An 18,166-nucleotide genomic window follows, 5' to 3' on the forward strand; every position below is an offset into this window, starting at 1 on the left:
AAGTGATGGGCTTGGGTCCGGAGCGGCAGCCAAAATGCGCACATGAATGGACACAGGGAAAACTGAAGTTACATAATTTTCACATTGCATGAGGATTGGTGGTAATGGGCAAATTGAGATTACCAATGAATACAGCATCAGAGAAATATTGCTATTGCATTTGAATTTGCAAGATTAAATAATTGAGTCCATTCAAAGAGCACTGAATCATGTTAAGCTATCTTGCAAGATCATATTGCCTTTCAAGTTATTTATTTTAACCATTTTATACAGACCGCAATAAAAAACTAAAAACACACTTTAATTTATTTCAGAATTTCCCCAAAACATCAAGAATACAGCAGCTACAATTAGCTTCCCTGAGTTAGGGAAAGATCATATGGTTCCTGATTGCTGTCCAGTGACCCCAGCTGAAAAAGTGTGCATGTGTCGATGTTGGATGTAGAAGGGACAATGCCCCCCACCAACAAATCACACTGTCTAAGCTCACACATGAAGGACAGTCACTTAAATGAAGTACCAGCTGGCATCCCCGGCATCGTATCCCAGCATGAGTCAGCAACTTCAATTTTCTCCCCTCCTCACCTGGAGATAAGCAAAAAGATATAGAAATTTAATCAAAAAGATATTGTTGCTTTTTTAACTGACCTAACTTTAAGTTCTCATACAATTTGTTTAAATGAGAATTTGCTTTAGATATTGCTCAGTAGATTTCATTTTGTATTGGATACTGTACTACTTTTAAAAGGCAAAGTATCTGATGCCAAGGTATGGCAGCATCTTGTTCGTTGTTTTCTACAGTCTGGTTGTAAATACAACTCTGAACATATCTCATTCTCTTTGCATTGTTAGAAATTTGTTTATGTTCTACTAAAATAATTTAATAGCATTATGATAGAAGCCAATAATCACTGTTATTTATATGTCTGTCCAAGATTTAATTGTTGCTTCTAAATTAATATTCCTGTGTAATTGTTTGAACCAGTTTGAGAGCCAGATTCTGGGTAAATTGTGACGATAGTTTGGCTAACACATTTCTTTTAAGAAATGTCTTCTCAACTATAACCTGTTTTTGTTTTATCCTGTTTATACTTGTACCTAGAGTGACTCAGTTAGACTCACACCAGGGCTTGCCGTTTCCTCCTTCGGCGCAACCCAGAAGTTAGACCTGAAAATGCGCCAAATGTCGCGCTCATTTGCCAATGTCAAGATACACCCAAGTATTCTCCTAATCTCATTAGAATATGCTCAAACTTAAAATGGGCATAGATGAGGGTAAACAATTGGAGCCCAAGGAAAGCACCGAACCCAGGCCATATATTTCTTCTTTAAGTGTGAAAATGTAAGTTTCAACTCATTTAATCATCATTCATGCACATCAGGCACAGTATATTTAGCAACCCATCACCTGTGCTCCCTGACCTACATTGGCTCCCGGTCCACCAATGCCTCGGTTTTGAATGAATTTGAATGGTGGAGCAGGCTTGAGGAGCCGAGTGGCCTACTCTTGCTCCTAATTTGTATGTTTGATTTAAAAATTCTCATCCTTGTGTTTAACCCTTCTTTGGCGTTGCGTCTCCCTATCTCTGCAACCTCCTCCAGCCCTACAACTCTCTGATAACTCTGCATTCCTCCAATTCTGGCTTTGTGCATCTCCACTTCCTTTGCCCCAGCATTGGCAGCCGTGCTTTCAGTTGTCTAGGCCCTAAGTTCTGGAATTCCTTTCTCCAGATCTCTCTCCTCCTTTAAGATGCTCCTTAAAACCTACCTCTTTGACCAAGCTTTTGGTCACCTATACTAATGTCATCTTCTTTGGTTCGGTGTCAATTTTTGTCTGATTATGCTCCCGTGAAACATCTTGGGACATTTTACTATGTTAAAGGCATTATATAAATGAAATTTGTTGTTGTTGAACCTACAATCGAGGAAGCTTTTCAATTTTTAAAGTGACATTCAGTACTTATGCCATAAAAATCCATTCAAAGAAACAGAAAATACAGAGCAAGTCTCAGTGAGGATACATTTTTAAAAAACATTCAAAAATTTGCAATTAAACACCAGAAGAATTTGTTTCTTTCCTGCTGCGCCTGAAAATATGGTTGCAATATTAAGAGACCTCCCCGTTCGCCCCCCTCCCCGGAACAAGTGCAATTGGAGGATACTCGTATTTGAGAATTGGGGGTGTGGCCTGTTTTGTGGGCAGAAATTCGTTTGGACGAAGGGTTTGATGGGTGGACGTAAAAGGTGGAGGAGACGTGGACATATTGTAGTTACCCGCATAACTCACTTACACCCAAAATTCCACAATCTTTCAAACAGCGTAATTGGTTTGCACCAAGGTTACACGTCCCTCTGGGCGCAAATACAGAGGAAACTCCAAGCCCAGAAATGGATCTGAGATAGATTTTCAGTATTGTAGGAACCAGGACCTTTTAAGAATTGAATTATACAGGTGGGGAGTAAAGGGGCAAGTGCAGTGACATCAACTTACCATGCAGTTATTCCCTGTTGCAAGTCTAGTCATATCACCCAAACCTCTCATCTGCTTAAAGGTCCAATTTCTAGACTCCATTGTTGATAAAAACAGCATATTAGATTTGATTCCTGATTTGGGCTGAGTTAGCTGATCTTAGTCAGTATTGGGGACTGGTGCTACAATAGGCCTCATTTTGGATATCAGGTGAGGATAGGATTGACTGGCTGTGATCCCTTCCTCCCCATTCCCACAGTTGTACAGCTTACCAACACTCACAATTGAGGAACGACCACTGAGGCCAGATGCTGCACGACATCCCACATTGTATACCAGCAGTCGTCGGTGCCTTCAGGGAAGGGGAGAAAGGATGGGGAAATTGGCGACTTTTAAAAAAAAGTCCAATTTGGAGCACAACATAAAACATGTAACTTAACTGTGTTGTGTTTTGTGACAGTGTTATCTGGACACATGCTGGGAAACAGTTCCATGGGCAACTGTGCTTCACCTAAATGGCCCCTCTTCACATCAAACCTTATAGCACTGAAGAAATCCAATTAGCGAGTTGAGCCTGTGCCAGTTCTCTGAAAGAGCTATTCCCTTAGTTCCATTCCCCCGCCCAGATAGTGAGTGTTGGCAGACTATTTTACTATGGGGGGAAAGCATCACAACCAAGTCTGATCCTGACCTCACCTGATCATCACACATGTACACTTTTCAGTACAGGTCAATGACTAGTGATTGCCAAAATAGCAGTAGTCAAAATCCTAACTGATTTTTTTACCTCCCTGGTCTAGAGGCACAGAGCTTAATTACAGTACCGATAGAACAGATAATGCAGCACAAAGCAAGGACTGAATCTAGGACCTATTCTGTAAGATTCAGTACTACAATAGCATTTCATTTGCTCACTAAGCCATCAGCTGCTGCGTTCTTAAAGAAAAGTGATGTGTTTAGCTGTTTCAGCCACCGTACTAACTTAAGGACATGTTTACAACATGCTGATGAACTTGGGAGTTGGACGAGCTCAACAGGCTAATGAACATGCCATGAAATATTCAGCAGTGATGTGAGCAGGGTGGTAGTGGGAGAAATTATGCACATTTTTGTATGGTAGTATGGAGCTCTTCAAGAAATGTGTCAGACTTGAAAGGTATAGCAAAGACTCCAGATCATGTTTACACTATACTGATACCAGTATTTCTTGACTGAAGGAATAAAAGCCAGTATCATATTGGTACGGGAGGTTCACAGTACAAAGGTTGTTTCAGAGTCCAGATTAGGTTCACTCCAGCTTGAACTTTCCAATTCAAACCCTATTCACAATTTAGTAGCAGCATAGATTTGAATCGATTGGATCTGTCATTTATTAAATTACTTTCATAAATTTATTTTAATTTATTTTCTTTGTTACTCTTCATTCAGCTAACTGTCCTGTTTTGTTCTTAGTCATTCCACGTCAGCCCACGTCAGCCAGACAGGCTGGACTATCTGGTTCATCTCCATTAATGCTATTCTTAGTCTGGCCGCTAGGAGTTGCCATGCCATATCTATGTTTGTATTATTTCACTCAGCTTTGATTCCTGACTTAAATACATACCCTACTGTTGATTTGGATTGGGATTTCCATAATCCCCATTTGTGTCATATACAATAATTAGAACGATTCAGGTTATACACTGAACAAAAAGGGTTAGAAATGCTTCTGTTGCAACGTCTCCTTCAGGTAAACCTTATGGAAAAACAGCAGGAAAGTTATTGCTTACGTTACAGTGCCCGGCCTGGTTACTGAATCCAGATTGAATGCTGGGCAAGAGTTTACATTTGTTTGATGCAAATCTATTTTATAAAAAAAAAAAATCTGACATCATTATTTACAGAAGATATCATTGCCATATACATCATGGTATCTTTTTAAAACTGGAAAACAAACAGCTGATCATATTTAGACCAGACTCCAGTTACTCAGCGCATTCCAGCTGGCACCAAACTGTGTACTAGACATCACATTGAGCTGTTACATGATGCTTTCTACATACAGTGTGTTAAAAACTAATCTTAAATGATGTAGTCGGCACTACAATCAGAATGTCAATTTATTATGTCACAAGGTAATGAGATGCAGGTTTAATTTGCTCAGTTCCCTATCTCAGTCATGCTGGCTGTGAGAAAGGGGAAATCAGAAAGGGAGGAAAAGTACGAGGGAGCATTACCCCAAACCACATTTGAATATTTATGGATAGCCAACTTGAGTGGAATTGCCCTGATCTTGTGTTGTTCTCTAGTTTTGGTCCTATTTCCCCATATGCCATCTTCAAGCTCACCTCCTTCATGGGACCCACCTGCTGCTACCTTGACCCATTCCCACTATACTGCTGATTACCCAACTCTCCTTTCCTGTCCTCCAAGCTAGTAAACAGTGTTAACGGATCCCTCTATTCAGGTACTGTCCCACTCCCTTTGAAAACTGCCGTCATCACCCCCATCCTCAAAAATAACCATCCTTGACCCCATTGTCCTTGAAAACCACCGCCCGATCTCAAACCTCCTTTTCCTCTCCAAGTTCCTTTAACGTGCTGTCACCTCCCAAATCTGTGCCCATCTTTCCCTCAATTCCATGTTTGAAGCACTCCAATCCCTGCCCCTGCCACAGCTCTGAAACGGCTCTAATCAAAGTTGCAAATGGCATCCTATGTGACTGCAAGCATGATGTATTTTCCCTCCTCACCCTCCTTAACCTCTCTGCAGGCTTTGACACAAATGAGCACACCATCCTACTCCAATGTCTCTCCTTGTCCAGCTCAGTAGGAGTGCCCTTGCTTGGTTCCATTCTTAGCTAGTCATTTGTAGCCAGAGCATCTCCAATAATAGATCAAATCTCCCCCACACCTACCTCTGAAATCCCCCAAGGATTTATCCTCAGCCCCCACTTCTTCCTCATCTACATGCTACCTCTTGGTGGCATCATCTGAAGACATGAGATCAGCTTCCACATGTACACTGACGACCCCAGGCTTTACCTTTCCACCACCTCTCTCGACTCCTGCGCTGTGTTGTCAGACTGCTTGTCCAATATCCAGTCTTGGATGAACCACAATTTTGTCCAGTTAAACATTGGGAAGATCGAAGGCATCGTCTTCGGTGCCCGCTACAAAATTTGTATCCTTGCCATTGATTCCATCCCCCTGCCCGGCCACTATCTCGGGTTAAATATTAATGTTCACAACCTCGGTGTCCTATTTGACCCCGAGCTGAGCTTCTGACTACATATCCTCTCCATCACAAACACCGCATACTTCCATTTCTGTAAAATCACTTTCTGCCTCTGCCTCAGCCCATCTGTACCGAAAACCCTCATCCAAGCTTTTGTCACCTCCAGACTTGACTAATTCAATTCTCTCCTGGTCGGCTGCCCATCTTCCATGCTCTGTAAATGTCAGCTCATCCAAAACTCTGTTGCCTGTATCCTGTTCTGCATCAACACCAACTCACCCATTACCTTTGTCCTTGCTGACCTACATTGGCACCCAGTCACCCAGCATCTTAAATTTTAAATTCTTATCCTCATGTTGAAATCCCTTCATGGCTTTCCCCACCCTATTTCTGGAATCTCCTCCAGACATACAACGACCCAGAATTTTCTGTTCCACTAACTTTAGCCTCTTGTGCATCACCCCTCCCTTCACCCCACCACTGGCGGCCGTCCCTTCAGCTGTCTAGGCCCTAAGCTCTGGAATTCCCTCCCTAACCCCCCACACCCATCTATCTTTCTTTAACATGTTCCTTAAAACCCACCTCTTTGACCAGGCTTTTGGTCATCTCTACATGTAACTTCTTCTTTGGCTTGGGTCCATTTTTGTCTGATTACATCTCTGCGAAGTGCCTTGGGGTGTTTCTACTTTACAGGCACTCTATAAATGCAAGTTGTTATTAGAATGTGATCCCCAAACACCAGTAAAAATCTCAGAATCTCACGTAATAAAAACGTAATTTGATACTTTCAATCACTTATTGCTATTGAATTCCATCCCACAAGGTAAATCGAGAAAATTCAGAGTAGTGGGAGCTCAAAGTTGTTGCAGAGCTGCTTCAAAGTAGACGTGGTTAGGTAATGTAAACCAGAGCAATAGGGCATGTAACTATAAACTCTCTTGCAAGCCACTTCAACACATCGGCACTGCTTCTTTAAGAAGGGAAAAATAATTTGAACAGGCCAAATCGTTGCAAATAAATAATTAGCTGCAGTGACAAACTGATGGGGTCCAGCAAACATCGGCACCCTTATCAAAACGAATAGACCATTCCTTTCTAAGTATCGTTCAACTCTTAAGTGTGCAAATCAAGGCAATGTTGGTGTTCGATACCCACACCTTGTAAATCAGCGGGGGGAAGCGATAGCAGAAAGTTGCATCGGGCACCTGGTCATTTTAAAGGCAGTTTTCCCTGAGTGCAACTCCTCGCTCCTTTGAGTCTCCCCTCTATTGGCGGAAGTGGTCACGTTTAGTGAGTGCGGTGCACAGATCCACTCCTTGGTCCCAGATTGCACCGCGAGGGTGTGGACCCGTTGCCCTTTTTGTGTGTGTGTTGTATGTGCAACTTGTGAATGGCGCTGGGACGATCGGGGAAGAAAGGTGCGCCGAGCGAGCTGAAGCGGTCGCCGTCCCTCGGCACCATGCACTGGGGGCTGCGGCTCGTCCTGCTCGGCTGCCTGGTCTTGCAATGCCCGGCAGCCATGGACGAGTGCTACGACGAGACTGAACGGTCTCAGCGCTGCATGCCCGAGTTCGTCAACGCCGCTTTCAATGTGACCGTGGTGGCCAGCAACACTTGCGGCTTTCCCCCAGAAGAGTACTGCGTCCAGACCGGAGTGACCGGGGTCACCAAGTCTTGCCACATCTGCGACTCCAGCGACTCCCGGCTCCAGCACGGCGCCGTCTACCTGACCGATTACAATAACCAAGCCGATACCACTTGGTGGCAAAGTCAGACGATGCTCGCGGGGATCCAGTACCCGAATTCCATCAGCCTGACTTTGCACTTGGGTGAGTGAGTCTTGAAGTTTCCCCCAAAAACTTTTAGCTAGCCAACAATTTTCAGTTTAACTGTAGATTGTCTGAAAGGTGCACCATACTCCTGTCCTGAAACTGACTTCTTGTAACAGAACTTTTAACAGTTTCCTTCAAAGGTGTCGGTTGCATATTATTTATGCAGTCGGTATGAAGATGTGTTGGAAATCTTCAAATAAGACAAATTGTAGTTTCCATTCAGACCGCGATCAGTGGGAACGTGTGGATTCCCCACCCCTGCAAGTCTAAGTCCATGTCGAGGTGGAAAGGCAAGCAAGTCTTATAGAAAACCCAGAGCGAGAGAAACAACACCAAGACATTGGTCTCACCTTTATTTATAGAAAACTTGCAATTCGAGAGATTGAATTTTGAAGCGAGTGAAGAGATCGGAAGAAGGGAGTCAAGTCAATCAGTCTGTAGCCGGGCCACTGAAAGTTTGTTAGTTTAGGACAGCTGGTGTTCAGGCTGACACCGTCTCCCCGATCCCATGATCAGTAGCCCCAGTCTGCACGGTGCATTTGGGCCGAGATAGCTTCCCTCCCCGACCAGTTGAGCGAGTGGAGTTGGTTTTGGTGGCCCCAGGGTACAACATTTCAATCAGGCTCACAGTTTTGTACATCTTAAGTGGGCTTGAGCTGGGAGTAGCGCCTTAAGAGCCGGTCAACATCAGTTAACATCTGCATGAGTTGCTCAGAAAGAAATGTTTTTTTCTCTCTGGGAAAGTTTTTATTTCTTTACTGCTCCAAGATGGCGCAGTTTGTGAACTCCATTGGGCAGCGAGTTTTGTCCGCAGTCAGATGTGGATGTGAAGGAGGGGAATTCCGAGCGGGAGCCGTTGGACGGGACAGGAGGGAGAGGCCGCTGGCATTTTATTCCAGGGAGTGCCGATTGATTGAGGTCTGCACTTCAGTGAGGATGGGATTAAACGGAGGGAGTAATATCGGCAGAGGGGGGTAAAAAGAACTGCTTCCATAAAACAGGACAGACTATGCATTTGGGGTGATTGCGAGCACCGTGAATCTGCATGGTTAGAGTTTTATTGGCTGACTAGATTTACAGTAGATGGTACACGGTGTCCTGGTTTCGATTCTCACGCTGGTGGTCGTGCGTTTTCCCAGGGCCCATCCCCCTTTGCTGCGATCTTAAATTGGATTTGACAGATTGTTCCTTTGCATTGACTTGCATTCTGCTAAAAGCGCTTGCTGTGAATTTCTATTGAGCTTGTCGTTTTCCTCGCTGTTTTACGAGGAAGACTAAATCGGGCGAGTTTGGACATTTTCATGCAAACATCTGTACTACCGACATAACATTGCCCCATAACTTAAAAAAAATCTGTTTTACATTGATCCCTTAAACATGGGGAAGCCGATAGTTTTATGTGTTAAGCAATGTAACGTGATTTGGAGTAAAGTGGGATGTTAAAGGAGATAATTACCTGTTAAACGCTCACAGGAAGCTGTATGCTTTTAAGGCAGTTGTTTTATTGTATCCTCTGCAATGAACTTTTTAACCCTGTGTTGGAGCAGCCAAATCTTTAAGCAAATGGGGTTGGTTTAGGATATTCAGTCATGAACCACTGGCTGCCTGCATAAATTAGCAGAACTTTAGGTCAAGATAAATCCTGTTGCGTACTGTAACATCTAAATATACATTTTTTTATATGGGGGCAAGGTAGCAAAGTTGTGTTACTTAGCTTCAGTACTCCTCTCAGGAGTTGTTGCATTCAACTAACTATTTGTCTTCAATGTTTTAAAGTAATTTTGTAACCCTGTTGTCATGAATGCAGATATTTAAAAAAATGAAATACAACAGAAAACGCTGGAAAAACTCCGCAGGCCAGGCAACATCTGTGGAGAGAGAAACCGAGTCAACGTTTCGGGTCGAAACCCTTCTACAGAGTTTCATGACTGAATATCCTAAACCAACCCCATTTGCTTAAAGATTTGGCTGCTCCATCACAGGGTTAAAAAAGTTCATTGCAGAGGATACAATAAAACAACTGCCTTAAAAGCATACAGGGTTCTGTAGAAGGATTTCGACTTGCAACGTTGACTCTGTTTCTCTCTCCACGGATGTTGCCTGGCCTGCTGAGTTTTTCCAGCGTTTTCTGTTGTTATTTCGGATTTCCAGCATCCACAGTATTTTGTTATCGTATTTTTAAAAACTGGGCTGATGACCTCCTCCCTCCCATCTCTCTGTATGTAATGTACCTTCAGCTTGTGCATTGGTTTTCAATTTGCCACTTGGTCTTCCATTTTTTGATGGTGTATTTACTTGAAAGCAAATGTTGCTTGGATTAAGTAGAAATGGACAATGAAAATCTGGAATAAACTAATGATTGCTCATTAAATGATTTGGTCGTGTGTGAGGCAAACTGCTTGTGGGGTTAGTAGTAGGGTGCTGGCTCGCACCTGAGGCTCTTCAGGTGGCAAGTTCCCAGTCCGGGAGAGGCGCGGCAGCTCTTGGAAGAGGAAAATTGGAAGGAGTCAATTGAGATGTCACTTGCATCTCTCTCTAGTGGCTGGTTGCAGACCAACATGCAGGGAATTGCAGTTTAATGGTGGGTTGAGCAGGGAGATAAAGTTGTGTGTTAATGCATGGCTAGAAGAAGGAAAAATACAGCGAGGTAGTATTGAAGCTGAAGAAACCTTTGTTACTTAGAAAACCAGTTTTAATAAACATTGTGGAAAAATTATACTTGAACTGCTGAAAATTAAACTTGATTATGGGTTTTAAACCTTAAATGAGGTATTTATTTGGGCTGCACTGACTAATTACAATATTTTGACGAGTAGAAAATAAAATCAAGTTGCCCTGTTGTAGACAAGACATGATTGGGGTGTGTGTCAAATAATTTTGAGGTCTGCTAATGTGGCTTTGGAGGAAGCCTCCATTTCCCAGGAACCTCATGCATGTCTTTGGTCTCCAGGTTAAGCCTGCAAGTCTGTGCAGTTCTCTGCTTGGCCTTGGGTAAGTCGGCATTCCACAATTGCCGATTTCAGTCCCCTTCCTACCAAGTCGGCCAAATCCCGAGTTCGATTTCCCCCTCTAACCCAGCAGCTTTGCCACTGTTGGGGCATAGCAGCAACCCTAAAATTTGTAAGCTATTTTCTAGTTAGGTAACAACAGATTTACTGGGTGCCTGATGTATGATAAATGAGTTGGTGTTTGTTCTGCATGCATTAGGTGTGTTGCTGTGCAAGGTACTAAGGGCACACTCAAACCAGGAAGTTATGCTGTCTAAATGACAATGTATCATGGAAAATCAAAATCTCCTTCAGGTTCCATAAATTTGCTTTGTTCAGTTTACACTACACTACAACAGTAACTACACTTCAAAAAATAAGCCACGAAAGGTAGTATATAAATGTAACTTCTTTAGCTTCTCAGATGTTGCAGTTGGTGAATTTTAACAGTGCTTAATTTGTTTTATCTACTGCAAGTACAATATTGAAATGTTTAGCAGAAGTTGCTATTTTATAAGTGAACTATAGTACTAACAATGTGCTGTATCTTCATTTTAGATAGGCAGCACACTGTTGCATAATGATGCGTGTGGAGCTCTTCCTGCAAAATCCAGTTTGGAGTTCTTGTAGAAGTCGGGGTCTTTCACTCCAATGTATTGGCCCAGCATTTGCAGTTGTAATGACGGCAAAACTGTCACTACAACTGCGAAAACTGACTAACTTCTGGCATCTGCATATGTGCAGTTAAACATGGAAAACCGGAAGTTGCTGTCAGTGATGCCCTGCTCCTCCACAGGGTGCACTGTTGCAGTCTTTGCAGATGCAATCAACACAGAATTAGTGATTTGACGTGAATTTCAACTTTTTACGCACTTTGTGCTGTAAAAACATTGAAAAGGTTAAGCCTTATTGAATGAGGTGAAACTGAGTTTTTAAGTGTACTAGATGCACTGCAGCTACTCGCCAAGGCTTCTTCGGCAGCACCTCCCAAACCCGTGATCTCTACCACCAAGAAAGACAAGGGCAGCAGACGCATGGGAACACCACCACCTCCAAGTTCCCCACCAAGTCACACACCATCCTGATTTAGAAGTATATCACCGATCCTTCATCGTCGCTGCGTCCAAATCCTGGAACTCCCTCCCTAACAGCACTGTGGGAGTACCGTCACCACATGGACTGCCGTGGTTCAAGAAGGTGGCTCACCACCACCTTCTCGAGGGCAATTTAGAGATGGGCAATAAATGCTGGCCTTGCCAGCGATGCCCACATCCCATAAAACAGAAACTTTTTTAAAATTACTGCTGAACAACCTCTCCGGCCCTGAAAATCTAATTTTATAAGTCTGGAGTGTCAATCCCTCCCATCCATGATAAAAATTCCATAGATTTTAAAAATAATTCATTATTTTCTTTAATTTTGATATTTCAGCTTCTACCTTAACCTTTTGTGTATGTCTCGATCCTTATTTCACTCTCTGTAAAATTATTAAAAAGTGATGGTTAATCGGTACTTTTTACTTCCTGGTTTGCTGTCTGAAAATTCTTAAGTCTGATTGGCTGCTCAGCCTGCTTGATGACTTCACTGTGTACCTGGATGCCAGAGATCCCTTAAATGGCGCCAGAATGAAATTGACATTGTAATAGTGGAAATCAATGCCACAGAGCCCGCTAAATCTTTGTGGGCAGCTTTGAGGTCAGTGGTGAGCACCATCCCTTCGCTAATGGCAAAATCCGGGCCTTTATAATTTGGAAGTTGATTTACTTCATGATGTGACTGTGTAGCACTGATTTCAGTTTGTGCATTTATTGTTTTTTGTTAGGGATTCTAAGTACTGTGGTAAACACTTGAAATTTCTCTTGTGACCAAGACTCTCTTTGTTAAACATTTACTTGTAAATAATGGCTTGTTTATATGGACTTCATCATTGCTTGCGGCAGATGGAAAATCTCTTGGAATTAGTGAACGACTTTGGATTCCTTCTGTAATGGGATCTTTTTCTCACTAGACTATATTCACTTTGGTTCATTTAGTAAAAGCTGCCTAATTAAAATTACCTAATAGTGTACTCTGCTATCTAGTGCTAGTTAATTACCATTTCCTTGCTGAAAGAGTGATTAATACAAATTTTGTAAAGTACCGTAGCAATGAAGTTTAAGTTTATTAGTTACTATATCTCAACAATATTGAATACGTGCCAACAATTATTAAATTAATTCTTGGGATGCGGGCATCACTGGCAAGGCATTTATTGCCCATCCCTAGTTGTCCTGAGGTAGCGGTTTAATACAACTAAGTTGCTTGCTGGTCCACTTGAGGGCAGATAAGAGTGAATCACTGGCGTCAGATAGGGCAAGGATGCCAGGTTTCCGTGCCTAAAGGGCATCGGTGAGGGCAATCTGACCGCTTCATGGTCACTTTTACTGATGCCAGCTTTTTATTTCCAGATTTTTTTTTAACTGAATTCAAATTCTCAAACTGCCATGGCAGGATTGAAATCATGTTCTCTGAATTATTAGTCCAAGCCTCTGGATTACTAGTCCAGTAACACAACCACTACACTACGGTGCCCTTGACTAGTAAAGACAGCTGCCCCCCCCCCCCCCCCCCCGGGAAGATGTTGATTTATGCTAAAGTGCAGTTCTGTGGGAGTTTGGAAATCTGTGGTACCTTACCCAAGTAGCCGAGACTTCAGATCCCTTGAAGGCTTTGCAGCCTTGTATTTCTCTTGCTCCCCTGCATTCTTGAGTTATCCAACTCTGGCTTTTTGTGCACCCTCCCCCTTGCCGAGCATTAATGGCACAATCTTGAGCTCCATTGGCCCTATTCACTGCCTAAACTTCTTTATCCACTTCTCTGTCCACAATTTAAAAAATCTCCTCAAAAACCCATGTTTTCAATCAAGCTTTTAGTCACGTCTCCTAATCTGTCTCGCCATGGCTGAGTATCTACATAAGAACATAAGAAATAGCAGGAGTAGGCCATTTTACCTCCTCTCCACTTTCTTGCACTATCCCCATATCCCTTGATTCCCTCAATATTCCAATAATCTGTCCCCTATCTTTTTTACTTCTTTTTCCGCGCCCCCCCCTCGTAAAGTGCCGTTGAACATTTTCAGTGTCGCATGCGCTATATAAATGCAAGTTGTTGGTGATGATTATCAAGCTATTTGACTGTAAAGGGCATCAGAGCTGACCAAACTGTGCCTTCATCAGACATCCATACTCTGGTAATGTCCAGCAAGGGCTGTTGAATTGTAATCTGGAATGAGTGCTCTGGCTGATTTCTACTTCACCTGCTTGACAGATCAAGATGACTTGAGTCAAATTGTAGCTCTTGGTTTCCCAAAAACTGAATACTGCTCCCCTGTCCAGTCCTGGTTTAAAAAAAAAAATCAATTATTGGATTAGTAAAATTTGCTACTGCGACATTAATTTTGCAATCCATTAGAAAGAATGAACTTGCATTTGTATAGCATCTTATCACATCATGTAAGATGTCCTAAAGTACTTCTCGTACAATGAAGTACTTTGATGTGCTGATAGTGTTGCTATGTAGGTGTATGTGGTAGCCATTTTGTATGGTGCAATGTCCCACAGCAACTGAGCTGAACTTCTCAAATAATTCCATGAGATCCTGAATAGACAGATGGGCTTTAAATTTACTGTCTCATCTGAAGGGTACCACCACCAAAAATGTACTACTGAACTATCAGCTTAGATTATGTGCTGGAGTTGGGACTTGAACCCACAGCCTTTTGACTCGGTGTGGGCTAAAGATATAAATTTAGTTTACATGTGCTAGATAGGTTTGTCTTTTAATCTTTTACATATAAAGTACTGTGGCACCCTCGGGTATGAATTCACATTACAATTTGGATCATTGACAACTGAAAATGTGTGCACGCCTTATTGCAGTCTATCCTTGATGGAACTAAAAAAGCATTCATTTATTTTACACTTTCTATAAATTTTGGTTCAATTTGAAAGTTGTATGCATCATCCTTCCATCACCGGCTCAAAACATAATGCGAAAGTGTAGCTTTCCCCTGTGCCCATTTCTTTTCTTTTGCCCCCTCCCAGGCTCATCAAAAAAGGGTGCTCCAATTTGGAAAAACAGTTGGTTCAGTTTCTTCGTTGTATGCTGCCCTGATCTGAGCTGGTATCTGGAGCAGTTGAATTGAAAGAGCTGGAAGTAGAAGCATAAATGGGACTAAATATCCTTCTCACTCTCTTATGGTACAACAATTGATTAAGACCAGTTATATAGGCATATACCTATGACATTGGTTTATTGACACGTGCAGTACTTTGCATGCTCTCCAGGACCACAGTGCTATAAACATACCGCCTTATAATGGTTCCTGGTTTGTTTGTAGCCACAAATTGCAGGTAGAAAATTGGAGAATTTTCCTTCTAGAAGCCAATTATGCATTGGAGTAACAGGCTGGTTGTACTTCTAGTAACAGACATTGTCATATGTATGTATTGTTGGGAGAGAGGGGAGAAAGTTCAAGGGCTAGAAGGAAAGGTGTGCGTGCTGGCTGGCCTTCCCTATGTTTGCTGGCAGCATGCATTTCCAGTGTTGTAGCATATTGGTCAGGTCAACCAAAGGCTCTTCACCCGATGGCCCATGCTGGCCAATTCATTAGATGTAACCTATATGATCACTGTTATTTGTAAGAGAAATTACAACATTAAATTGAGTCCCACCTAATTTAAAAACCCTAAATGCTTAATGAGCATTCTGGTATGCATGTTAAAGTTTCTGCCCTTTGGCAGGTAATCAGGTTACGGTTTTGTGGGAATTCAGTAATTGATGGTTGCTTCTGGATAAGTGGTTAGTGTTGTCCCCAGATAATTGTATTAAACTTATTTTAACCAGAGCGGGAATGGAAGAGAGTCACTTTATTTCCAGTTCGATACATCAGTTCTCTTGGGCAGTATCTTCTCTGATTGGACCAATGCCACATTTTCTGGTACAGGTACTACTTATAGAGGACCAACTTTCTTTCTTCTCCACACTCATCCCAGTGTTTACATTCTGATTATCATGGCATAGTGTTTTCAGCACCCAATCTGTGCGTCCGTCTTCCCTGACAAAAAGCAACATGGTCTGGGCTTTTCCGTCTCTTAGCTCCACTCCTAACATTAATGGAATTGGTTCTAGCCCCTGCATACTGTAGGTGGGAACTTTGGATGTGTTGATGTGGGAGAATGGCAGTCGAGCTAACTAAGGGTAAGTGAAGGTCTGGCTGATCTGTTTGAAAAATCCAAATGTAATTTTCCTTTTTTTAAAGATCAAAAATACTAGTTGTGAAATACAAGTGTTTTAAAAAATAAGCACAATGTATAATTGTTAATCTAAAAATTCAAATGTTTCCATTGGAGCATGCCCTGGACCTCTTCCCTTCCTCTGCCCTGAAAAAAAGCACTGATGTGTTCTTTTCAATGTTTGGGTTTTGATTTTAGGCTTTTGTGAACTTGTGTTTTTTCCCCCCTTTACTACAAGTGAAGGAATGTTGGGTCTTTGGGTCTAATGACCTCTTAAGCTACAAACCTGTGTATGTCCTATGCTTATAAACAAAGCTGTTCTTGAGTCATTGGCTTTTCTGGGGCTATGTTAGCTTTTTTTGAAGCTGTTGGGCAGACTTTGCTTGATTTCTATCTTGACATATATGCATCTTAAAAATCAAGTATTTGGGTACTGCTAAGTTTGGCTTAACGGAGAGGAGCTATTTTGATAAATGGGGTAAACGCTGGGTGTTGCAAAAGAAAACTGAACTCTACATGTGGTGACTATCTGGTTGACAAAAAATGTGTCTTTTTGTTCTAAATATAGTGTAATTTAGCTTTTGACCCTCCCATGCCAAATTAGAGGTTTGTAGCTGTGTGAAGGGAGGACATTTTAGTGTTACTGTCTTCTGCTCTGATACTACTTTTTTGTGGTTTTGTAGGTATTTAGTCACTTTTACCATGTGAATGCTTTTAAAATGTGAACAAGGTAGCTCATTTTATACACACGTTCCCCCTTTTTCAGATGGGTTTAACACTACATGTTTGGAGTTGGGGAAAGAATTTTGGTACAACTCTAAGCTGGTATATTTTTGAAGTTGTTCCCTAATTCACTGATAATAAAAGAATCTTGTCCCCACACTCCAAAAAATCTTCAATTCTAAGTTTTACTCCTAACCATGATTGCTCTATTCCCAGGCGAGGCAGTATCTTCGATTTCTTAATTGTAAACGGCAAGCTGCCTTGTAACAGTTACGACAGATGCTCTTGCTGCAAGATGGAGAATGGGGGAAAGTAATGCCAATCCTACGGTATTGAGTTTGCTGAATCTCCAGTCTGTTTCCCTTTGAGTCTGTAGGTATGAGTTAACTCATTTAAATTGTTCACATTAAATAAATCCTGATTTTTTTTTTCTAGAGGAGCTGGGATTTGGGCTGGAAGAGAATAATACTGTGGCAAATTTTATAGCATCAGCATTGCGCCAATGTAGCAATAGAAAGTTACAGATTTGGTGTAATGTTCAAGCTGTTTAAATTGGATGTGAACTTGAGGAAGTAAGGAGTTTCACTATCCTGAGGTCTAGGAATATAATGAATTCGTGTAGGAGACCACACAGTGAGGCAGAGGAGTGTGTTTTCTCCCTATGTAACTGGACAGTGCAAAGAGATCTTTAAGATCAGCTTAACCAAATTTCCACTGATAAATTCCAATTTTCTTATGAACCAGTTAAAAAAAATTCCACTCATATGAAAAAGATCTGTAAATTCTCATGTTTGTTACCATAAATCAGGGTCATAGAATCACATCTGAAGTAAGCAAGAAAAACAAAGACTGTACAATTTGGATATTTTTGCAAAAGGACCATCTTTAGATATTGCTGTGAGGATAATATTCTTTTATACTGTAGCAAATTTTAGTCTTTCATTTCTAGTTGGGTACGGCGTAAGGGCAGCAGTGCATTGTCATTGCAACACACTGATGGTCTCCAAAGATTAAGGTTGCCCATCGAAGGCTGACTTGGGTGTACACATGGCATTGTTTATTAAAAGTAAGATCATAACTCTTCCTCTGCATATTATAATATCCCAGATCATAACAGCAGGTAAGTGACTGGAGTCAGAACAATAAACATAAGTTCTTCAATTATACTTTTAATTTAAAAAGAAAACTATCTAAGGGTTAACTGAGTGTGATGAGCCCTATAAAAGTGATGCCTGTAAACTGTGTAAATAATTGCGGATTTTCATTTAGCTTGACTGCACCTTTTTAAAGTCCTTTTCGTGTTTTATCATCAATATTCAAAGAAAAAACTCTTTTTACTGACTTTTTCTGTGAATTTGCCTGGGTTTTTGGAAGCTCTGTGTTCTCTCTCCTGTCCCCCATTGTAAAAATAAAACATAAAAAGAAACAACATTTTAGATTGGCAATAAAATTTGGCTCTAATGATTCATAACTGTATACCAACTTCGGCCATTACTCTCGTTCTTTATCTGGAAGAGCATTCTTGGCCAATAAACATTTCTCTACTCATTATCACCTGACCTTTTGTGTTGTGGTGGAAAAGGAGGATGTCTATGTAACATCCATAGGCTATGAAATGCTGTTAAGGGTAGGAAAGATCTGCACTCGGGGTTGGGTGTGATGTAA

At 41.6% G+C, this 18,166-nt stretch overlaps 1 protein-coding gene and 1 long non-coding RNA gene across 2 annotated transcripts in view; one reads left to right on the top strand and one right to left on the bottom strand.

Moving 5' to 3' along the window:
- Positions 1–207: 207 nt before the first annotated feature.
- On the bottom strand, positions 208–6,955 carry LOC147121986 (uncharacterized). Its single transcript, XR_015077660.1, has 2 exons — positions 6,269–6,955; positions 208–585 (listed from the first exon to the last, which is right to left on the bottom strand). It is a non-coding gene; the product is annotated as an uncharacterized LOC147121986 (long non-coding RNA).
- Positions 6,956–6,982: 27 nt separating this feature from the next.
- The window catches only part of lamc1 (laminin, gamma 1), a 292,326-nt gene continuing 281,142 nt past the window's right edge, over positions 6,983–18,166 (top strand). The window contains exon 1 of the mRNA XM_085982601.1: positions 6,983–7,515. Coding sequence (XP_085838727.1) covers positions 7,077–7,515 — 439 coding nt within the window. The 5' untranslated portion in view covers positions 6,983–7,076. The remainder of the gene's footprint in view (positions 7,516–18,166) is intronic.

The sequence above is a fragment of the Somniosus microcephalus genome, chromosome 3, assembly GCF_052327205.1.
Source record: "Somniosus microcephalus isolate GS21.2 chromosome 3, FLI_Smic_1.0, whole genome shotgun sequence".
Taxonomy (NCBI): domain Eukaryota; kingdom Metazoa; phylum Chordata; class Chondrichthyes; order Squaliformes; family Somniosidae; genus Somniosus; species Somniosus microcephalus.